At 35.3% G+C, this 25,528-nt stretch overlaps 1 protein-coding gene across 10 annotated transcripts in view; it reads right to left on the reverse strand.

Moving 5' to 3' along the window:
- CCSER2 (coiled-coil serine rich protein 2) overlaps positions 1 to 25,528 on the reverse strand; it is a 226,441-nt gene that overhangs the window by 38,826 nt on the left and 162,087 nt on the right. For 6 of the 10 annotated variants that reach the window (XM_077124711.1, XM_077124710.1, XM_077124718.1 and 3 more), the window contains 3 exons: positions 17,863 to 17,946; positions 12,519 to 12,605; positions 9,835 to 9,924 (listed from right to left, as the gene is read on the reverse strand). In XM_077124711.1, the coding sequence (XP_076980826.1) occupies positions 9,835 to 9,924; positions 12,519 to 12,605; positions 17,863 to 17,946 (261 nt within the window). Of the gene's footprint in view, positions 1 to 2,232; positions 2,467 to 4,000; positions 4,135 to 5,781; positions 5,835 to 9,834; positions 9,925 to 12,518; positions 12,606 to 17,862; positions 17,947 to 25,528 lie in introns of those variants that run through there. The other 4 variants (XM_077124714.1, XM_077124715.1, XM_077124716.1 and 1 more) reach the window with 4 other exon arrangements.

A 25,528-nucleotide genomic window follows, 5' to 3' on the forward strand; every position in this document is an offset into this window, starting at 1 on the left:
ATTTATGCTCAAGTGTTCAGGAAATAGATTGTTAAGTAGAAAGACAGACATATAGATGAAATAGGTAGGTTGATAAAATGATAGACTGATGGAAAAATAGAATGACACAACAAATGTTCCAAGTGTAATAACAGGTAGATTGGGAGATCTGGGTTTCTGGGGAGATGGGATATGTTGGAATTTTCCTAATAGGGTTTGTGATATTTTTGTAACTGTCCTGTGAGTCTGAAGGTATTTCAAAATGAAAGGCTTAAAATTTAATAAAAAAAAAAAAAAAAAAAGCTGAAAGAATTTACTATTCTTTTGTCAATTCCCGCTACTTGACCCAGATCCAAAGCTTAGTCTGGATTTCCACCTAGAACTGCTCTGTCCAGCATGGTTGCTACTAGTATGAGACTATTATACCATGGATAATTCAAATTGAAATATGCCATAAATATAAAACATATCAGATGTCAAAAACTTAGTTACAAAAAAGGTCAATAAAATATCTCCATATCTTCCTTATATTGATTACATGTTCAAATAATATTTCAGATATATTGGTTTAAATAAAGCATTTTATTAAAATTAATTCACCTGTTTCTTTCTACTTTTAATTTAGATACTAGAAAATTTTAAATGCTGTACGTGGCTCACATCATAGTTCTATCAGACTGTCCAGATGACGGAAGAGGGCATAATTCCCTCTTAGTTGAGCCATGAAGGATCCCTACAATCCGGCCAGGGTAGGACACTTTGTTTACCTGAGTCTACTTCATGATTTTTCTAAAATGACTTTTATAGTAAAAGATAAGTATGAGATGCTCATTGCAAAGAACTTGAGTCTAAAGCCATTAAGGTATGCACACGAATATATCCCATGCATAAAAAAGAACACCTACTCGTAGAAATTTAGGAAAACTGACATTAAGTATAGCTGTATTCATAATTCTAAATATTCCCTGAATTGGTGGGACAATATAACACAAAACAAAAACAAAGAAACTAGAAAACAAAAATCAGAGGAGTATCTGGATTGGGGGTTTTAGAGGAAACTCTTCATTTCTCTCAAGATGAAGCCTACCAAGAACAAGTCTTCTCATAAAAATGTCTTTCTGTGAACTCTAACTGTAGGAGTAAGACAAAGAACTGTGAGCCAGGTTCTCCGAAACACTTGAGGTACTTTCCTTAGACAGCTGCTTTTTACAAAGCAGAGATGAAAAGAGATCTATGATCTGACTACAGGGAGTGTATGGAGTTGTCACCTAAAGTTAAAGGATAGGAAATGTTTGTCTCAGCCCTGAGGAGATAAAACTATTTCTGAATCTTGCAGATTACTTGACATATTTCTCCCTCTCCTGAGCAAGCTTAGGAAGATTTCACAAATGGTCTTATGTAGTCCCAAAAGGCTTCGTGGCACTGTAGCAGCAAGCTTTCTCAAACATGTATGTCCATGAGGCTAGTTATCTTTAATCCTCATTTATAGCTATTTTTATTATAGGTGGATGAATTACTTTCCTCTTTTGAAGAGATTAAAAGAAATCTTATCTTTTTGAGATAAGATTTTGTGCTATCAGAAATTTGTAGTAGGGAAAGAGGTTACGAATCTCAAACTCAAGTGATTTTAAAATATATATTTAAAACCTTTGGCAGTTTCCTTCTCTAATAAATTCCTTCCTCTTGATTTCCCTACTTTTATGATTGGCATGGCATCCTTCCTGGCCATTCAGGGCTGATAACCTTCATCTTAATCCATTCTTCACAGCTTTCTCCCTAATCATTTATCAAGAGAGCAGGATTTAGCCTAAGGGATCACTCTCTCACCAACTTCCCTACCTCTCTCTCACCAACACTCACAGGCTAGCTGCCATCTCCCTTGCCTAGGCTGCTATAATGACCTTCTAAATAGTTTTCCTGACCCTCAGCCTCTCCTTGTTTGGATTCATTCATTCTCACTGGGCCCTGTGATAGGCACCAGGCCCACACAGAAGAGGGAGAAACGGTTGGCCGTGCCTTGAGGAACTCAGTTTCTCTTCTCAAATTACTTTTCCTGTAGAAAAAACACGGTTAGGCCTGGTCCCTTCTAGAAACTTCTGGTTACAAGTTTATGTGGTAAGTCCACATCTGGCATTTTAAGTTTCTCTATAATGTGTCCAAAGTCTAACCTCTAAATTTACATCACAGTATTCTTAAGTAATCATTACTGCTACCACCCCAGTAACTACACTCAAACATGGTAAGTGATTAAAAGCAAAGAGAGAGATAACAATCCAAATGTTATAAAGTTTTAATAAGAGAAGCAAATTTATCTGATTGGAAAATGTTTTATTTAATGTGAGATGCCTTTCACTGAAAGGGCTCTGTCTGATACGGTCCTTTCTGGTGTCTTTTCTCCCTCACTTGTCTCACCACAGGAGTGTTCTGGTGGTCCCCGGCTGAAAGTCACTGGCATTTCAGTGCCCTGAATGATCACAGTTGCTATATCTGTTTAGGAATTCTAGGACTGGGTAAGAGAAATGGTATTTTCTGCTTTAACCTGATTATTAACTTTTTGAAAGAAACTTCTGTCTGAGCCTACCAACAGACATTCTCTTGGGAAAAATCCACTTATTACTATTATCAAAAAAGCTCCCTCAGCAGTGATTACTTTTGCCATTAATTTTTTTTCTAAAACATCTCTAGAAATGCTTTTATAATTACATAAGAAATTGTTAGCATGTTTTAGCAAACAGGTGCCTAAAATGCCATCACTCTACTAACAAGACAAAAAGAGGAGCAACTCTTTTATTCCCTTTTTCTTTTTTTAACATCTTATGGAAATTGATTAATTTCTTCTAAAAGATATGGTTTGATGATGTTATTTCTTGGAAAGCTAAGAGGATCATCTATTTCTCAATGACTAGTGTCTAACACTAAACTCCAAGAGTAAATCTCACCATGCCCTCAATGAACAAGCCAGTAAATCAAAGTTTACATTACCCAAATGAAAAGGATTCCAGTAGTGGAAAACTTTTGTTCTATCCCTTGCATTCTAATTTTACTACAGGTGAACTATGTTGCTTTCAATGGATACTTTAAATAAAGTTCCAAAACTTTAGTTCTGTGTCTGGCACTAGAGGATACAAATTTAGAAACAAATTTATGAGCAATTATTCAACTGCTATAATCTTCATATTTTATTTGTCTTGAACCTTTAAAAACAATTCTATTTCTCAGCTACTGGTTTTAAATTTATCCTTGAAAGTTGTAATATATTATTTATAAAAAATGAGTATAAAAGGTACACATAATAGAATTTTTAGTGTGTTGTTATAAATACATGCATGACAGTGCAATGTCTAAGCAACACAGGTGGCTCTCATCAGTATTTAGCTCACTGAAACACATGCCATAGTCAAAGGTCACATGTCTAAAACTGACTAAACATTAAATGAACAAATAATTTAAAAATAACTGCATAACCAGGTTATAAAGAATTCTTATTTAAACACCAAAGAATATTTCACTTAAAATATATACTTGGAGGTATATTTTAATAACTAAATAAAAGACCTTGGCCAACAAAGATAGCAACCGTTTAATTCCACTTCTCCCCCACCTCCTTCTTCCCTTCTTTCCTCCCCCACTCCCTCTCTATACATAGAGAGGTAGGTAGGCAAGTAGGCAGGCAGATAGACAGACAGACAGACAGAGGTAGGGATTCCCCCTCACAAAGTTGGCAATAATTAAGCAGCTGTGGCTGATCTCCCTGAAACAGCAACCCCCATCCGTGGACCATGTGCCTGATCCAGCAAACCACAGCCTACGTGTCGGTGCAGCCCAGCAGTCCCTTCCAAGGACAGCAGAGAAACCTAATGGTTCCCTACTGGCCCTTAAACCTCTCACCCAGAAACATGCCCCACTATTTATCCAAAGATGCCACTTCTCTTTACCCTAATTCCCCACCAATCTCGAATAACCCATCAGCTATACTAATGCCTCCTCGTCCCATGTAACAGCGTATATAATGCTATACCACCTTCCCAGAGGTGGGCTGAAAGTCTATTCTTCAGACCCCCTCTGCTGAGAGAGCTTTTCAGTAAACTTCCCGCTTAGAATCATCAGTTTCCACATCCCAGCATGCACCGGTTTTCCTAAAAGACAGTCAGATGGCTATAAACAGAGAGAGAGAGGGAGAGAGACAGACACTATATGCATAGTCATTGACATTTGACTGCCCCCAAATGACCAAAATAGCCATATTTGTTCTTAAATGTTAGGATTGGGTAAGAGAAATGGTATTATTTTCTGCTATAACCCGATAATTAACTTTTTGAAGGAAACCTCTAAGCGTAACACTAAACAGACATTCTTTTATACATATATATATATACTATTAATATACATATATATATATATACTATTAATATACATATATATATATATATACTATTAATATACATATATATATATATATATATATATAAATGGTAATGAAGTATCTCCCTAACTGGAAGGAAATGGAAGCTTAAGATCGAAGCAAGAACCTGACATAAAAATTAATCAATAATGACACTCACTTCCAAATAAGAAAAGGGTATGGTCTAAAAAGAAAAAGGACTTAGGAAAAACTGCTAATAAGATAATCTTTGGGTTATACACTTTCTTTCAAAAAACATTCTATTGGGCAGGCCATGGTGGCTCAGCAGGAAGAGTTTTCACCTGCCATGCCGGAGACGTGGGTTCGATTCCCAGTGCCTGTCCAATCAAAAAAGAACATTCTATCCTATTTCTAAGGTAAGGAAAAAAGAAGCAGGGTTTTTTTTTTGCTAGCACAGTGATCATGATTGCTAGGAACTAGGTAAACTCCTTCTCATTTTGTGAATTATAAACATTTGTTGTGGTTTTAGTGATCATTTGTGATAAAGTTTTCTGATTTTATATTTACCATTTTGTAAATAGCTCTGATAGAAACACACTTGTCTAAGGAATTTCTAAATATATGCATAAACAATCTGAGGTATAAAAATCTAATTCTAAGCACAAAGGATTACAGATAATGCTGACTGTACTCCAGCTGTTGAATTTATAGAAATTATATATCAATATATCAAATTAACTATAACATGACTTAATCTTTCATTCAATACTAGATATCAATTCCAACAGTACATTTTGAAATTTATATGAAAACCTCTTTCTTCACCTCTTTGCTATCTAGAAGGGGCTTAGTTGTTCAAGCATAAGAGAAGGGCCATGTACTCAGCGCACATTCTAAGATTTAACTGGCAAGCATTTTCTGCGCCAACCCTGGCATAAGTTTGCTTATTTCTACACTCAAATTTCAGAGTCACCCAGGCCAGCCATTATGTGACAGTCCAGGTACATCCTTTGGGTCCATCTCACTCCCCCTTATCTGGAGCATTGAAGAGATAAATAAGAGAGTTCTTGGTGTGAGGACAGAGGAAGGAAAATAGGATTTCTAAGATAAGAAAATATCACAAACAGGAACTGTCATAACAGAAATATTGACAGTGGCCTCAAGTACCACATTAAATGATATTGTGGGGATCAAGAGGGGAGCCACTTTTGGCCAAGGAGTCACCTGTCCTAGTTTGAGCAGCAGGTACTTCTCTTGTAGAGGAAGATATGAGAGGCTCTTACAACATACTGACATCAAGCATTTGAACCATATAATCTAATGCCATGCCCACCAAGCTATTTCTGCTCATAACTTAGCTGGTGGCATACAAATCTGTTTAACTCTTTAAGAAAAAATGATGTGGTAATGTATTTTAAGAATCTCATAAAGGACCATACTCTTCATTCAGCAAAAGAATTCTTTCTTGACTGATTACATCACATGACCTTGCCTAAGTGAAAAAACAAACAAAATATTAACCACAGTCTTCAAAACAACTTCTATCATCATGACCACTACCTAAGCAGATTAAAAAACATCATGTAGAATGTAATTCCATCTAGACAGATATGATAGCTCTGAACTCACACATATATACATGCATTATGGCCAAAAGTTTGAAAGGCCATATATGAAATATTAATAATTGTAGGAGTTAAATAATTTACATTGTTTAAACTGTTTTGCTTCCCTATTACTTGCTATGAATGAATATATATTATTTCTCAATAAAAGGAAACACAGAAGAAGGCTACTGATAAGTTTCTTTTTAAATATGTATTTTTTTGCTCATTGGCAATAATAAAGTATCCTTAGTATTTTTTCTATTTCTTTAAGAAGAGGTGTTGAAATACATCATTCTTTCTATCAAGAAAATGACATCAGATTTACTTACGTAACCTGCCATGAGAGATTCCTTTATACTAACATTGGATTGAACCTAACATGGCTGTAGAGGATTTTTCTTTTATGCCCTTATTCAAACTATGCCTTTTCAACCATAAATGCTTTTCTCCCAAGAATTATAAATACTGAAAATATGGTAATAATAATATGGATTATCACAATGGACTGCTAAGATCTTTACTACATAGCCTCAATCTGGGCTTACATTTTGCTCTCTCAAGGAGTAAGTCCCTACCATGATTTCTCACTACAACTATGCTCCTGTCCTCTCTGCCCAGACCTATGACACTTTTTCTTCTCTCTAATCCTTATAGCCACTTTGTCTCATGCAGCTCCTCAAAAGGTGGGGGCAACTATGATATTATCTATAAGCCAGAAAATCTGGCTACTGTCATAATAAGACTGCTCTATTCATGTGTTTAGTAATCACACAACTCACTTCACATGGAGAAAAAGAGTGAGATTACTAGCATCTGGGCATTTTGGATGTTTCCTGAGAGCTGAGACTGTATCTTCTTCATGTTTACACTCACAGAACAGGTCAGATTAGGATCTGCTAGATGAATAAGCATATGCTTTTCTTCCTCTCCACCCTCTCTACTATCTGTTTCTTTCTCTTGTTTCCTGCTGGTTCTCTATTTCAAAGATCTCATTTGCAGCCATGAACTGATACCAAAATTCCCTTGGATAAATCTAAGCAGAAAACTTACACTGGGCTCAGTACATTCAAATTTCCACTGTTCAGTTACTTTTTGTGGCTCTTCTTCCTCTTGAAGTTTGCTAAGATGTGGCTATTGCATTTTGTTGTTGTAATTTTTTTTCCACCTCTTAAATAGTGGCCAATAAGTCTTAGGAAGCATCACTCTCCCTCAGCATCCTTCTCCTTCACAGCAGTCAGATTTCTTCCTTTGCTTCCAGGAAATGTGTAGGGAAGATGTTCAAATATGCCTCACAACCCTCCAAAGTAGAGTCTGTAATCCTCAACTTACTAATAGAGTGTGCCAGGAAGGACATTTAAAGTCCCAAGCTATCATATTACAGGATATGGTGAAAAACAAGGAATCAGACTATAATTTTCAACCATCCCAAAGTTAGAACAAAAAAATTTTACCTACACCAAGTTTGGGGATTTTTATTATAACATGCTATAATTTCCAAAATTACTGCCTAACAAACTAGATGTCGCCAAAGTAGAACCCACTGCATACCCCTCCACCCCACCCCCATCATCAACATCTCATTTAAACATGCTGGGTTCCTGCTAAGTAAGAACATTTAGACTAAAGGACAATTTATTTTGGACTATGCTTTTTAATTCACTTTTATTTTACAGAAGTTTTAGATTTAGATTTACAGAAAAATTGTGAAGATGGTACAGAAAGTCCCCATGTACCCATACCCAGTTTCTTCTATAAAGTATAACTTTTCAAAAGAGAAAAGAAAGTTTGTAATTATAGTAAATTGCTTTCAAAATAATATCTTTCAAATGAATCATCTCATGTCCAAAGAACCAAAAAATCAGAGAATAAATATATTAGTATTTAAATAAATAAATATGTAACTTAGTAAAAGTACTTTTCCAGAGATTTCTGAACAAAAACTTGAATTCTACCTTAACACAAGTTTTAGCACTAACTTCTGCTATTCCCATACATCTATATGTCTATTCCCATACATTTATGCTCAGTACTTTCTGTTGTCTCAACTTATCTTATCACCTCTTTGCCTTTATTTATACTTTCTTTGCCTTCTTCCATTTCAATCTGCAAAACATCTATCAGTTCTTTAGGATCCTCAGTGTGGTTTTAGGGGAAGGAACTTTGACCTAGCAGTCAGGAGTCCAAAACTATGATACTAGCTCAGCCGCTTACTAGTTTTGGAAATTTTAATATGTCATTTAATCTTTCTTATTAAAAAACAAAAATAGTGGACCAGGTGATTCCTATAGTAACAGATAGGGAAGCTGAAGTCTGGGCTTGCTAGGGGATGCTAGCTCTGGAAAACTATCCTCACTTCACCTAAAATCATAGTAAAATAACTCAGGAATATACTGGGATTGTTTTGCATTAGTTACTTTTACCTGGTGAGCTGGTAGACTAATAGCCAATTTCCCGAACAGTGAGGTTCCTGGAGAAACCTAAGAAGCCCACATGTCCACCCAGAAGCACAGAGCATGGGCTCTTTATTTTGTAACTGCCTTTGAACACATATCTTTCCATATCCTTTGACATTAAAGAAACTGCATATTAACTCTGTCTAGTACTGTCTTTCAAAGTCACATCACAACTGACTACCAAGCAAGTCTCTTCTGTGCTTTGTTTGCTATGATTCAAATACTATCTTCACCTTCTTCAACCAGATCCCCAATTCCTCCAGCAAGACTTTCCCAATCCTTTGAACTTCATAGAATAAACCATACTTTAATTATATTAATGAACCACCAATTCCTTTAAAATGCATATATTAACAGAGGATGCCTTATTCATCAGTGTATTTTCTTCCCCAATTACCCCACTTCCACTCCAAGAGCCTAACAGCAGGGACAGGAGACATCCAGCAAACTTTTATTAAATAAATTAATTCTTGGGATAGTATTTCATAACATATAGAGCACACACAAAATAATTATTTGTTGGAAGAAAAGAAATAAAATATTTCACTAACTTTCAAGGCCTATAGTTAAGTTCTACAAATGGGATTACTAACTACATTAATAATTCTATTTCTCTACTCATGTGTGTTACCAGGATTACTTTACTAAATACAAGGCAAAAGAAGAGTCAAGGCTGGCTTAACATTCTTTTAACAAGAAAAGTTCTGCCTGTCACTATATGATAGGATAACGATGACTGATGGCCATAATGATGATTCTTTGGCTCAGGCACACCCTGAACAGACTTCTGAAGAATTCAGATTAAATCATGGTCAGTGTATTCTTACTTCCGAGTATGTTTTTAAGATATATATTTAATATTTTTGAAAAATGACAATGAGTACGAATCTCATGGCTACTTTCTACTGTCTAGAAGAAACCATTTCCTAACTATGCATAAACATAATATTTACTGTCTTAATTCATTTATATTTTCTAACAGTCTCAACATCTGAGTAATTATAGTAACAGAGCAAATCTGAAAGGTTTCAAAAGAAAATAAGAATATGTTACAGCATATATTTTCAAAGGTCATATGCTTGTAAAGAGGGAATACTGTTTACTATCTCTGACTTCTGTTTCTTTTAGGGTATGTAGATAGAAATCCTAAACTCATAAATACATGCAGTAAGAGAAGACTAGACACTAAAATATAATGAGTTACAGCTTGCAAAAATGGAAAAGCTATTAAATGCACATTCATTTATGTGACACACACAAGAGAAGCTTTAGAAAGCACATAAACATCTGAGGGACAAGGAAAACTTACTTTAAAACAATCAACAGCCAAGGCATATCAAATTGAAAATTATTAAAGCTTAGAGTAAAAAGGGTGGAACAAAACATCAAAATAGTAAATGATAGTGGAAGAGGTTAAGGGGATATTACTTACAGGAATTCTTCTCCAAGGTGTTTGGGTATATTTATCAGCATATGTGCATTTTTCCTCCTTAGATTTTTGGTGGCAGTTACACCGAGTTGCCTGAACAAACACATAAATTTTTACATTGGTGTAATTCTGTATACAAACATACACATACAACTAAGATGATTAGGGTTTCTCTCAGAGAAGACAAAAGAAAAGGGTCAAATACTGCAAAATAGAGTGCTGGCTACCTTTATCAAACAAATGCAGCTGAACTCAGCATGTGAACTCACTGCCCTCCCCCCTACATGGGACATGACTGCCAGGGGTGTAAATTTTCCTGGCAACATGAGACAGAAATCCCAGGATGAACCATGACCCGGCACCAAGGAACTGAGAAAGACTTCTTGATCAAAAGGGGGAAGAGAGAAATAAAGTTAAAATACAGTCTCAGTGGCTGAGAGAGAGAGTCGAGGTTACCCTGGAGGGTATTCTTATGCGTTATATAGTTCTTTTTAGTCTATGGTGTATTGGAGTGGCTGGAGGGAAGTAACTGAAACTGCTGAACTGTGTTCCAGTAGCCTTGATTCTTGAAGATGACTGTATAAAGATACCATATTTACAATGTGACTGTGTAATTGTGAGAACCTTGTGCTGATGCTCTTTTTATCCAGGGTATGGACAGATGAGCAAAATATATATATATACGGATTAAAAAATAAATAAATAGTAGAGGGGAAAAAGGGTAAAATAAATTGGGTAGAGGGAAATATTAGTGGTCAACGAGAGGGAGGGGTAAGGTGTGTGGTACGTATGAGGTTTTTTCTTTTAATTACTTTTTCTGGAGTAACAGAAATGTTCTAAAAAATGATTATGGTGATGAATGCACAACTATATGATATTGTGAGCCACTGACTGTACACCATGTATGGAATGTATGTGTGTGAAGATTTCCCAATAATTTTTTTTTTTTTAATTAATGTGGCTGGGCAAGTGTCCACAGCAAATTCAAGGTCTCTTCCAGTAACCTCTCACTTAATTCAGATTGGGTTCTAGAGTCAGCCAGTAATGCCAGAACTTTGAACAGTCCAAATTACCCTTAAAAAGCTCTTATATTGTCCATAAAGCACAGTATAGCTCTTACGTCCTAGGTATATAAAGGTAGAATATATACTGCCATGTACAGTATATAAAGAACACAACTTTTAAAATGTATTCAGGATTCCCTCTAAACTAGTCTAGTACTACAATCACTGATGCAGAAGCAACTGCCCCACACAATTTCTTAACCGCATTTTTTTGATGGGAGTCCACTGGATATTACGTGTCACCAGTCTACAAATAAAGTTGCCTGTTCTCACATGCTGTGTGAGGAAGCCTCTTTGGTGATATGCTGACTACTAATTAGACTGCAAATTTTGAAGGGTGTCTAACCCTTCAACAAGTTCCCCTTGACCACTAGGGTCCAAAAAATTCTTTATCCCTGATTCTACTCAAAGCATACAAATTTCTAAGACACAAAGTAATGTTTTGTATTTTATAAACTTTACTGTCTCAAATAATCATTAAATAATAATTTTAAAAAAAGAAAGGACCGACAAATTTCCCTTTAGTGTGAAGTTGGGATCTAAACCATTATATGTGTTAAACATTTTCTTTGTATACAATTGAAAACTTGTTTGGCTATAAAATGTGGAGATCATAGCCTTTTTTTTCTGAAGCATACTAGAGACAGCAATTTCTTGTGCTCTCATGATACAGTTTTTCAAAATCTGAAGCTTACCTGATTGCCTAATGCTGTCTTTTTACTTTCCCTCTTTTAATTACTTTCCCAACTCCCTAAAAGCTGGCTGGGTAGACCTGTCTTTATCACTGAAATATATATATTGTCTTATGATTTTCCTTTTTATTTTTGGTAGGCTGTCATCTTACAATACTAGGCTTTTGGCATTTTTCAAATTTTTAAGTTTTATTTGTACTGTTAACCATGTGATCTGATTATTCTTACTATTTATTTATTCATAAACTGAGTCTCAGAAATGTGAACCCAGCATCTCAGAGTTCAGTACATTATTTTATACTTTAAAATAAATTATGCATATTCTTTAGATTAATATTTCCCAAAAATGCTGAATTATATTGCAATACCAAAAGACCAAAGGACTGTCTTTTGATGCTATGATTTTTATGCCTCGTGCTCTGTTTATCCTGGTCCTTTATATTATTATAAATAAAACTGGAGGATATTTCCAAAGTATCAATGGGGAAGAAACATTTTCTTGGAAATTCTCCTCATTCTAGCAGACTGTCATACAGATACCTAAGCCTAAATACCCAGTCTTATTCTGCTCAGAGAGAGAGAAAATGTCCTGTTCTCAACTTATCAGCACCCGTTTCTTAAAACACACTGAAGGAAAACCAGTTATTCTGGATCAATAAAATGAGCATACACTACTGAATTTTAAATCTCCAAAACAGAGGCCACTGAAAATCGATGCTAAAGATGCTTTTCTCACTGCATAATGAATTTCTAGACTGAAAGTTAAATTACATACTTTTAGAATGCATATAATCTAAAAGTGATACATTAGTGCAACTTTGAAAGGCAAAAATAAAGTTAAACTCCAACTCTGGCTCAGAGTTTTATAAAAAAATATATATTGCCCAATTTAAAAAGCCTCCATTTACATACTACATTATAAAATACTTACAAGCTGATGTTCTAATAGTTGGATTTTTTCATCTTTTTTCTTAATTTCCTCTTTAAGTTGTTTTATTTCATTTAATAGATCTTCATTCTGAAATATTTTTTTAAATTTAAGATGAGATTTAACTGCATTTCAAATATCCTAATGAGAAGCATTAAATCAACGTCAAAGATGCAGCAATAAATGAACTGTTCATTTAGGGAGATAAATCCTTGTTTATAAAGCAAATCGTATATGACAGGTACTAAAACACAAAAATGAAAAGGAACCACTTCGATCTACTAAGAATTCACTGTCTAAGGGAACCTGACATATACAGAAAGAGCAGTATCAGCAGCCCCAGCTAACATTTATTGAGTACGCATTATGTGGTGGGAACAAAGCACATGTGGGTGTGAAAGCATTTGAGCATTGACAACAACCCCCAGGGAGATGTTATTATCCCCATTTTACAGGTAAAGAAACTGGGACATGGGGCCACAGGTCATATAAATCACCTACAAACCAATAATTTCAGCTACATTTCAGGGGATGCAAAGAGTTGCCACCCAGAGAAAACAAAGGGTAGGACAAGGAGAGGGAACAGCAGGATTAAAGAAGCAGGGTCATTTCATGGCTTCAGATATCAGCAGAAAGACAAACGTGCCTGAGAGGCAACAAGGCTGTGGCAGGAGAGATTCCTTTGTCCAGAGCACTTTCCTGAGACGAACTGCTGGATCCAACTTAATTTCTAAGAAGTGCCCAATACTATTAGATGGAAACCTATTGTTAATTTAAGCAGGAATCTGGTTATATTTCCAAAGTGTAAAGTTTCTTTACTACCGATTTAGTCCCTTTTGTTTATTACTATTCAATTATTCGAAATATATAACTGAGGAACTAGTTAGTAAGTGAGGAAACTGGAATATATGAGCGATATATCTTCCCAGAGAAAAACATGTAAGCAAATAACTATAATATGTTATTTTCGACAACAGTATGCTATATCCTTCAGATGTAACGGGAACAGCAATAAATTGCAGTCTCTTTAACAAGAGATCAGAAACAGACATTTTACACAGGTTCTAACGTATCACATAAACATCAGAAAGCAATGGGGAAGAAAATATTTTTTTAAATGTTGTCATGTAAACTGCAATTGGGAAAGACTTTATCACATACAAAATAATCATCTCCAGCTGGATTTAAGAGGACTTCGTGAATTTTAAAAAACCATGAAGCAACAGAAAAATAAGACAGATTGCAGCTCAGGGAGGATATATTTCTAAGCTGTATGGCAAATAAAGCTACCGGGAAATGAGAACCATTTATTTGATGAATGTAAAATTCAAAGCTTCCATACAACTCACATTAAAGTTAAAAGCTGTGGAAATCTATGCAAATAAAACAGAGGGTTTATATTTAAGGTATATTAAAAGCCTGTTCAAATATGTAAGATCATTTTCAAGGTCCCATAAACAAATAGCCAATTCTCATAAAGATACATACAATTGGTAAAATAGTTCATTTGACTTGTTGGAGAAATATAAAGTATTGAAGGCATTTTATAAATACTAAATTTGGATGGGTGGGGGGGTACCCAATGTTAGCAAGATTGCAGGAAAAAATGGTCTCTCTTTGGACATCATAACTGACCCCTGTAGGCAGAATGTATTGAGTCATAAACATACTTGATCTCTTTGATTCCGTTATCACACTCACAGGAATCTGGGACAAAAGAAAATCCTAAAAATGATAATCACCAAGATATTAACTGAAAGTTTACATGTTTAAAAATCTAAAAAACTATGTCCTTCATTCCTATAAGGAGACAGGTGAAACACAAGGCAGCACTTAGAATAATACATGGCCATCATTTGTTGGTCCTTGTCAGGTTCTGCCAGTGTTATAGGAAAGGGAACGAAAAATGTAATCAAAATACAATGTAGCAAAACATTAATAGCTAACATGTACAGCACTTCCTACACAACAGAAACTGCTCTATTTATCTGTTCTTACAGATAAAAGCAGACTAAGGAGAACACATCAGGAAATGGGTAGAACAATGGAATCTTAAAGGATGAGCAGAAGGTTATAAAGGCCAAGAATCATGGTTCTGGAGTTTAGGATAAGGTATACTAGGCATTGTACAAAAATACAGAGGTTGAGGAAAGGGAAAGCCTGGTATATCTAGAGCTATATGCAGTGACACTGGAGTACACAGGCTGGTTAAAAGTGGGATGCAATTCAGCAACTAAAACAGGCAAGGTCCAGATCACAAAAGCCGGGACAAGCCTTAGTCAGGGAGCGGCAGAAGGCTCTGCACTTGAGATGGCTTTGACAAATGTCTGGAGGAGCAGTGTGACAACAAAACTGGGCTGGTGAACCAGTTATCAGGATATTATAATATCCCAGAAGAAAGTAGGAGCCTGGCCCAAAGAGTGATAACAGGTAGTGAGATGAGAAGAAGAGACCAAATTAGAAGATCTTGGTGATTTACTGGATGTGAGAGGAGCAAAGAGGAACAGTCAAGAATGATATTCATATTTCTAGCTTGAGAGACCTGATGACGTGGTAAATGGTTGTGATAACAAAAGAAACAGAGAATAGAAGAGGAGTACTAGTCCCCCCAAAAATACAGGTGAGTTTTAAATACATTGTTAGAGATACCTCTGGGTGGAAAATACAATGGGAAATATCCAGCAGCAACTGGATTACCAAGAATGAGAGAGTGAGATTACAAGTTATTAATACACATGTCATATTTGAAATCATGACAGTAGAAAGCTCAAAAAAAGACAGGACTAAATTTAAATCTAACATCAAAGAAAAAAGTAACATACAAAGGAGATGATGTAAAGAACTGTTGAGAGGTTTGAGGATTCCAGAGAGAAGTGACATAGAAGCAAAGGGAAGACAAATTTAAGATGAAGGGCATGCCAAATGTCAACAGCTTTAAAACCAGTGGCTATTTTCATTTTTCTAGGATTTCACATTAGCTGGAAGGGGATAAGGAGAATCAAGGAAAGATTTCTTTCTTTACTTGCTTACTGAATTTAAGATAGGCGAGATGTATAACTTTAAAAACTCAGGATGAGTTGAAAGTAGAGCAAAGGAGAAGTAGGAAGTTAGGTCCTTAAACACTGGAAGAATATAAAAGTCAAGAAAGAAACATGAAGAAAAGGGTGAATGTTTTCCATACCATGATGATCAATTTTCCCCAGTAACTGGAGCAAAATGAATGAGAACATCCAGTAGGCAGGAAAGCAAGAAGCAGAAGATCTTGCTTAACAGACAACAGAGATGGAGAAGAGTGGCTGAGTATCGGGCTTCAGAGAGGGGTCAAAGTTTTGATAGTGCCTGAGGGGAATAGAAGGGGAAGCTGTTCTGAGATAATTAAAACGATAAGGATGGTTCAGTGGTAGAATGCTCACCTTTCATGTGGAAGACTTGGGTTCGACAACCAGACTATGTATCGCCCCCACCCAAAAAAACAATAGGTTGGTGGCTATGCGGAGGTCTCCATGACAGTGGATATTTTAAACCCTGAATCTGAAATGGTATAACTGATGACATTTGTATCATTTAAAACTACTGCAAAAGCACCTTGAATAAGAAGGTGACATAGCTGGGGATTTGCTGGGCATGGGCAGTGAAAGAATAAAAATACAAGGGATTCTAGGGTACCGGAAAGAGACAGTATCAGCTATTGCATCTCAGTTCAAAAAAGAAGGAAGAAAGATTAGGAATGATCTGCCTGGGAGGAAATGGAGGGGGGCAGGGAACAAGAAATAAATAGCATATAACAATATGTTTATTATGAATGTGAAATTAAAAAGTAGACTATAAAATGACATCTATACATGATAACTATTTGACAAAGAAAACTGACTAGAGAGGAACATGGAAAAAAATCAAAACAGCAGCTGAACAAAAAAGTTGAGATTAGGAATTTTTTTCTCTAAAGAGAATTTTTTTAACGTAAAAATATTTTCATTAAAAAAATTCAGGAAAAAAGGTCATCTTTGAGGCAGTGCAATAGTGGCTCAGTGGCAGAATTCTTGCCTGCCATGCCAAAGACCTGGGTTTGATTCCCAGTACCTGTCCATGCAAATAAATAAATAAATAAAGATAATCTTTGCCTTTTTGCAGTCACAAAACAAAAAATAAAACTAAGAAATAAGAAATCATCAAAGGCAATGGTTATCAACTGGGTTTATATGTAAAACTTTTCTAAAAGTACAGATGGCCTCCTGCAGACATGCTAAATTAGAATATTATACTGACAAGAGGATGGAGGCCCAGAGTTGGGATGTGTTTTGTCAGGAGCTGGTAAGTAACAAATAAAAAAGCCAATGCTAGAATAACTAGATGTGACTACTATCCCTGAGAGTTTTGATTCTGATTGCTCTCTATATAATCTTATTTCCACTAAGCCACTCCTTCACCTGTGAGAAAACTGTGCTTTCCTGTACCCCTAACATCAGACTTGGCCACTTTTTTGGACAATGAAATATAAGAAGTGATATATACCACTTCCACACAGAAGCCACAGGAGTTCTGTCAATATTCTTTTCCTTCTGCAATAAGAGAATATGTCCCAGGAAAGGGCTGATCCTTAAACCTGGATTCTAAAATGAAGAAGCCAAATGAAGCAGAGTCACAGCTGATACGCAGTAAAAACAAGTGAGAATAAACCTTTGTGATTATAAGCCACCAATGTCTTGAGGTTGTCTATTACTGCAGATAACTAATGAAGGCTAGCTAATATGCCCTGAAAATAGGACGTAAAAGTCAGTAATTTAACTTGGAAATATTAAATAAATCAAAAATGCTGGTGTGTACTTAAGAAATACTAAAAAAAGACAAAACCTTTCTTCATCTAAAAATAAACCTAAAGGTAATAAGAATTATAAAAAATACACTTTCAAACATTTGCTACAATGCCTCTGAATTCTCTAATTATATTTTCAATTATATTTCTAAACATTAATCTCATTTCAGTACATTTCTTCAATGTTGAGATTATATATGAGAAGTACCTGTTCCCAATTTTAATCTTTAATGGTGATCATATTTTTAAATTTTATTTATCATTTATAAGCAATGGTTTAAAAGACACAATTCTGTACTGGTAAAAATACAGAAACAAATTATCCTGATGAAAGAAACTCAAAGTTAAACACAAAAGAAATATCATTTTAATGTAATATAGTAGCAAAAGTTAAAAGCAAACCTGATAACAAGAAGACATCAAAATGGCAACTTTTCATAAATTTATTATTAAAGGTTTTAATTGTTACTACTTTGTAAAATTTGAGGAATAAGACTGAATTCTGAAAAATTCAACATAACTACCTCGTCATACCTTATATGTTTGATCAACATCTTCTGGTTCTGGACTGGATGGCAATGACAGTTGAACATCATGCAATGAACCACTTCCATCATGCTGTCAGAAAGGAGAGAAGAAAAATACAAGATATTAATAAAATATTTGTAGATATTCAGTTCAACTACAATTCACCCCAAACCAAAAGATAGCATTGTAAAGAGCAAATGGAAAATAAGACTTGAGATATTTCCTTTTCATCTCTATGCACTGGTAGAATGCAATGCGGAAGAGGAAAAAATAAGGGAGCTGGGCAAGAATAACGTGTGGAAATAAGTAGTAGATACTATATGAGTACATGAAGCAGAAAGCCATCAAAATTTTTAGAATGGGGACAGGACTATGGGGAATTTCCCAAAAAATGTTAAGTGTATCTCACGTGAGAAGAATGCTTTGGTGTAGATGTAGTACTGGGGGAATATAGGAATCAAAAATGATATTAAATAATTAACAAGGCTTGGCCATAGAAATCATTTGATTAAAAATACCAGACAAATGAGAATACACTCTGCATTTTATATATAATCTGAGAACACATAAAACTAACCTATGATGATAGAAACCAGAAGAATAATGGTTGAGTCAGGGGGAAGGGCTGACTAGGAAGACACAACAGGGAACCTTCCAGGATGGCAGAAATGTTCTATGTGATGATTACATGGGTACATAAATACTAAAAGTTCAAGATGTATATTTAAGATTGGAATACTTTAAGCATTTTACTGTATGTTTGCCATATGTCAATATAAAATGCTTTAAAATGTAAACTTTTTGTCTCTAAACAAGACATGACATGAGACAATAAGGTTAAATATCAATAGTTTTGAGTCCTCCCCTTCAAGAAATAAACTAATAATAAACTAAGACCATCCCCCAGGTCTCAGACTAGCCTCTGTAACATGTGCACTCAGAAAAAATCTAGAGAGTACTGCAAAAACTTTGAAAACAGAACTGACACTGAAATCGCAATTCAAAGAAGGTTATCTGAACTTTCAGCCTGAACCTGTTAATGGCCCAAGGGGGCTCACTGCCCAATGCACACAGAGGTCAATAATGTGATACTAGGATTTTTAGAAAAGTTTGTGAGGCAGCCCAGCAAGGAGACAGGAGCAGAGTTCAGATCTGTCTGAGTTGAAAAGGTTTGGGATTTTTTATTTGGTTTGGAAAGGGGTGGTCTAGGGGAGTGACACTGTATGAGGTGAGATAACATGGGTTAAGGGGCATGGTTGAGTGGAACATAAATTGTTACAAATTATGCTAGTTCATGAATTCCAAGTTCAAAAATGGTAGCTTAGAATGGTAAGTGAGTGGGGTTTTTACTATTCTTAATTAGGTATAAGCAACTTCAAGTTAGGACTTCTGTCTGTCATGACCCTATGGCTAGAACTGGTCAGGACTGATTTTAGCAGGTATTGTAGGGGAAGAGGAAAATAGGAACTTATCTATTTTCTTCTTTTTTTTGGGAAATTCCCCACAGTCCTGTCCCCATTCTAAAATTTTTGATGGCTTTCTGCTTCATGTACTCATATAGTATCTACTACTTATTTCCACATGTTATTCTTGCCCAGCTCCCTTATTTTTTCCTCTTCCGCATTGCATTCTACCAGTGCATGGAGATGAAAAGGAGATATCTAAAGCAAGCTTCTTATGAATAAACATAAGGAGGTGGGAGTTCTAAGAAAAGGGAAATGGAAATTTCTGCAGTCAGTGAGGGAGGGGCTACTTTGGAAAGTGGGTTAGTAGCTAGTGATTTCAAACCCACCTAGGTTGTTTGCCTGAAAAAAAATTTTTTTTCCATTGAAGTTAAACAAGATCAAGAGTCCCATATCATAGTGTTTCAAACTATCTCAAATACAATCCAAAATTCCTCAGCATATCAAGAACAAGGAAAATCTCAACTCACATTGGAAAAGACAATCAATAAGCATCAATGCCAAAATGGCACAGATGTTGGAATTATTTCAAAAACATTTTAATGCAGCTAATATAAAAATTCTCCAACAAGGGCAAACTCTTGACAGGAATAAAAAGAGAAAATCTCTCAGCAAAGCAACAGAATATATAAAGTAGAAACTAAGGGAAATTTTAAAACTGAAAACATTTAATACCAAAATTTTAAAATTCATTATGTGGGCTTGATAACAGCATTGAGATGTCTGAGTAAAGTACATGGAGACAGAACAATAGAAATTATCCAATCTGAATAACTGTAAGAAAAAAGTTTGATTTTTTTGTTTTTTTGTTTTTGTTTTTTGTTTTGTTTTGTTTTGAACAGTTTCTACTATTAGTAAATACCAGAAAAACAGATTAACAAAATTGACAAATATTGGGGAAGTTACAGAGTTATGAGAAATCATAAAAGTACTAGTAAATAGTTATCCCTGGTCACCATTCAGTTACAATTGGGGCTTAGCTTGCTTTCTTTTAGCCCCTCTCCTAACTCCCTTCTTTGATGTTGGCTCCTGGGTGTCCCTGCCCAATCTTATCTGTGTTGGACAATAGACCAGGCTACTCAGACTCTAGCACGAGGTAGATTCAAGTTGGCACCATTGCTGGGTCTGAATTCCAGATTGTTCTCTCGGACCCCGGGCTGAACTACACATCTATTCCATAGCCATCCTGGATCCGTAGCTCCCTGGGTAAGAAGGCACTTTCCTATCTGGCCTCCAATATTTTTCCTTCAAGTTTTAGACCATCTTATCCTGCTTTGATCTTTAATTACCTCCTATGTCCATTTATGAGGATTCCCTAGTTCCAATTCCTTGTAGCTTCACTCTCTTCCCTCTTCTGTTTTTCTCTCTGGTTAAATTTTCTGAAGCGTGTCCACTAACTGGTAACTAAATTGGCTGTACCATGTGTAAAGCTAGTTTTATTTACCCTTGTTCCAAACTAGTATCTGTACTAAAAGTTTGATTTTTACCAGCAAGTTCTATCAAAATTTAAAGGAGGAATAATATCAGCTCTATACAATCTCACAGAAAACAGATGAGGGAGCACATACCAACTAAATTAGTGAAGCCAGCATTTCTTCATACCAAAACAAAGATAGTTTAAGAAAAGTAGACTACAGACAAGTAGCCCTCATGAACAAAGATGCAAAAGTCCTTAGCAAAGTACTAGCAAATAGAATCTAATATATAAAAAGGAATATATATCGTGAACAAGTTCGGTTTATCCTGGGATGCAAATTCAATATGCAAAAAGCAATGTAATTCATCACAAGAGATAAAAGATCCGGGCGGGCCACGGTGGCTCAGCAGGTAAGAGTGCTTGCCTGCCATGCCCGAGGACCCAGGTTCGATTCCCGGTGCCTGCCCATGTAAAAAAAAAAAGAGAGAGAGATAAAAGATCCAATAAGACATAGACAAAGCTTCTGACAAAATTCAACATCCATTCATGATAAAAACTTAGAAAACTAGGAATAGAAGGAAACTTCCTCCACCTGATAAAGTTCATCTAAAATAATTAACAGCTAACATCATATTTAATAATGAAAAACGGCATGTTTCTTTCCTAAGTACAGGAACAAAAAGCAAGAATGTTCATTCTCACCACCTCTATTCGATACATCCTGGAGCCTCTAACCAGTGAAGTAAAGCAAGAAAAATAAACAGCAAACAGTTTGGAAAGGAAGAAATAAAACTATCTCCATTCAGATAATATAATTTCAACACAGAAAATCCCAAAGTATCTACAATAAAGTTACTAGAAATAAGTGAGCTTAGCAAAGTCTCAGGTTATAAGGTCAATATATAAAAAATCAATAATTCCTATGGCAATGAACTTGTAATTTGAAATTTAAAAACTACTACTGTTTTCAAGGAACCAAAACAAAACAAACAAAAACACCCATGCAAAACTTAGACATAAATCTAACAAAATATAGACAAACCCTGTATGCTTAAAAGGTAAAACAAACAAACAAAGACATTACTAAAAAAATCAGGGAAGACCTAAATAAATAAAGGGACATACTCTATTCTTAGATTGAAAGATTCATTACTGTTGAGACGTCAGTTCGCTCTCCAATTCATCTACAGATTCACTCTCCTGATCAATATTCCAACAGAATTTTTTGTTAAAATGAAAAGGTGCTTCTAAATTCACAGGGAAAAGACAAAAATAAAACCACTAGAATAGCCAAATAATTCTGAAAAAGAAGAATAAAGTTGAAAGACTCACGTAACTTCATCTCAAGATTTACTATAAAGCTACTTTATACTACAATTCCATCAACTACAACTGTAATTGACGGAGTGTGCTATGGCAAAAGGATAGAAACATAGATCAAAAGAACAGAATAGAGTTCAGAAATGGACCCACACATATAAAGTCAATTTATTTTAGAGAAAGTACAAAAGCAATTCAATGGACAAAGAATAGTCTTTTCAATAAATGGTGCTAGAATAATTGAACATCCCCGGGCAATAAAATGAACTTTGCCCAAATCAAATTTTATATACAAAAACACTCAGAATAGATTTTAGACCTAAATGTTGAATTGAAGCTATAAAAAATCTCAAAGTAAACATAGGAAGTCTTTGTGACCTTGGGTTAGGCAAAAATTTATTAGATACAATATTAAAATCATGATCCGTAAACTATTAACAAAATTAAAAGAGAGGCCAAAGACTGGGAGAAAACATTTGCAATAATTCAGGTAAAGTACTGAGCATAGTGGCTGATACAGAGAAGGCATGATTGCTATCTGCTTTTAAAACATAATGACAACAGTAATGCTAGGTTTTCCACTCACTTAAGGTTTTTCACAATTTCATTAGTACACAATTATACATAGTTTCCCAAATAGCTAGGTCCGTTTATTTCATTTTTCATTTATGCTTCATCACTTATCTGCCTAATAAAGGGCTTGTATCTAGAATATATAAATAATTCTCAAAAATCAAGAATACAGAGAAAAAAATTTAATGGGCAAGAAATTAGAACAGAAACTTCACCAATGATTTACAAATGGCATATAAGCACAGGAAAAGAAGCTCAACAATATTAATCGTTAGGTAAATGCAAATAAAACTACAATGAAATACCACCACACAACTATTAGAATGGCCTTTAAAAGAACGCTGATACAATCAAGTGCGGGCAATGATGCAAAGTAATCATACATTGCTGGTAGGAGTGCAAAATGGTATAGCCACTTCAGAAAACAGTTTGGCAGTTACTTACAAAGTTAAACATATACTTATCACACAACCCAGCAAGCCCAATCCCAAATAATATACCCAAGAGAAATGAAAACATATGCTCATGAAAGTTCATGTACAATGCTTATAGTGGCTTTATTTGTCCCTCAGCTGCTAAATGGATAAACAAACTGTGACACAGCCATACAATGTACTACTCAGCAATAAAAAGGAACAAACTATTGATATGTGGGACACTATGACTGTACTTCATATGCATAATAAACAGTAAGTGAGAAAAGTCAGACACTAAAGACTAGATAACTTATGTTTCTATACATCTGACAGTTTCAGAAAGGCAAAACCACAAGTAGATAACAGAGATCAGTGGTTGCCAAATGCTAGGGATGGGTGTTATGAATTGACTAAAAAAGAGTAAAAGGAACATAGGGATAACAACTGTATGTTTTTGTCAAAGTTCACAGAACAGTACACCAAAAAAGGGTGTATTTTACTGTGTAAATTATACCCCAATGATATGATTTTTAAAAAATGATTAAGAAGCAAATAAAAAAGGGCAGAGAAACACAAGATAAATCTCAACAATCAATCACAAGAAAATGAAGTGGACATACCTAAATTATAATACAGAAGAGACAGGGTAGGATTAAAGGTAAAATGTATTGATAAGGATAAACAAAGACTTTAATGATCAGAAGATTAATCCACCAAGAGGTACTAATCATAAACATTTATATACCTAAAAAAATAGGCCAAAAACACTAAAATAAAAATTGACAGCATTATAAGGATAAACTTAAAAATACATACTTACAGCAAGAGACTGACACTGCTCTCAGAAACTCACAGATCAAACCCAAATATTTGGTAAGTAAATATATGATATAATTAACCCAATTAATAAGCTGAAAATAATAGATACGTAGTTTATCAAAAGTAAAGAGAATATGCATTCTATTCAAACAACAAAGTAGTCACACTACTTGACCATTCTCTAAACCACAGAACAAATCCAGCCAGCTGCCTCCTTTTTTACAGACCATGAGCCACAAATGGCCTTACATTTTTAAATGGCTACATTTTTTTAAAAAGTATTTGTCTGTATATCCAAAGCCTGGTCATCTTAGCTGATGGCTTCTGAAGTTTTTACCTTGTTCCTTTGGGTGGGCCATCATTTGTTGTTTCTTTGTATCGTAGTCTTTTGTTGTACAATATACATTTTAATATTTTAATGTGTTGACCCTCTTATTTAGTCCCTGAGCTGTTTATTCCTTAAGTTTGTATCCAGCCAGCGATATGACACAGTGTCAGAAATTAATAAAAACAAACCAATGGAAAAACACCTTTCACAGTCTTTGCAAAGTGGCTCTATGTTGGCTGGTGCTCTTCCTTCAGAGTTAAGCTATCCTACAAAGAAAATCAGCTCAAAGTGAAAAGAAGCGTGTGGTTCTCTAAGTCTTTTCTGAGTATGTATCTTGCCCTGAGCATGTGCTTGTAGCCTTAAAAAAATTCCCCCATTTACAGGGATCTGAATGCCCATCTATTCTTTATTAGATAGACTCCCCCACCTCGGGTGCTCTATTGTATATCTTGAAGCCAGTAATTCTTGGGCCCAGGCCAAATGGATTTCATTGTTTCTTACACTGCTTTAGCTATCCACAAGCTGCTTCTGCTCCTAGGGTAAGTTCTGGGATGCAGGGCTGAAATGAGTGTCCTGGTTCAGTCCTGCAGACTGCACCCAAAAACTGGCACTGACATGCATGCACTAGTTATGTGTACAGTGTTTACTCTGCTCCCTCCAGAACAGAGCCAGGGGCTGGCACCAAACCAAGCCAGGAAGAAGGTGGAGGAGTCAGCAAGAGCACCACAAGCTTCTCCTATAATTTTTAAGGTGTGTTTTCTTGATTCAGTGTCTATTCAGTTACCGCAACTCTTTACTGTTTTCCAGAGGTCTGAGGAAGATGACTCTGCCAGTTTTTACTTGCTGTTCAAAGATTCTGTAGAGGAAACAGAACCCTGACATCTTATACCACCATCTTGGTCAACCAGACCAAATGGTTACTTACATTCTACACGGTTTTATAAATTTGTACATAATAGCCTCGATTTTGCCTCTTGGCCTGCAAAGCCCAAAATATTTACTAAACGCCCCATGAGAAGAAGTATGCCAACTCCTTCTCTACGCCACAAAGAAATTATCAACGGACAATATTTTTCTTATCATACGGACAATATTTTTCTTATCATGTACTAAGATTAGAAATCAATTAAAAAATGCAAGCCCTGCATACCAAACAAGTATTTTTGAAACTTGAACGTTATTTTAAATAGAATAAATTTATAGTATGGCCAAGAACAACTAGGGGTTATTAAACATTTACATTATTGCTATACCTCAAAAACAAAACCTGTATCCATTATTTTAACAGTCTAGCAATCTAAATTTAGGACATCTAATAGGGAAAAAACTATTATTT

The sequence above is a fragment of the Tamandua tetradactyla genome, chromosome 13 (assembly GCF_023851605.1).
Source record: "Tamandua tetradactyla isolate mTamTet1 chromosome 13, mTamTet1.pri, whole genome shotgun sequence".
Taxonomy (NCBI): Eukaryota; Metazoa; Chordata; class Mammalia; order Pilosa; family Myrmecophagidae; genus Tamandua; species Tamandua tetradactyla.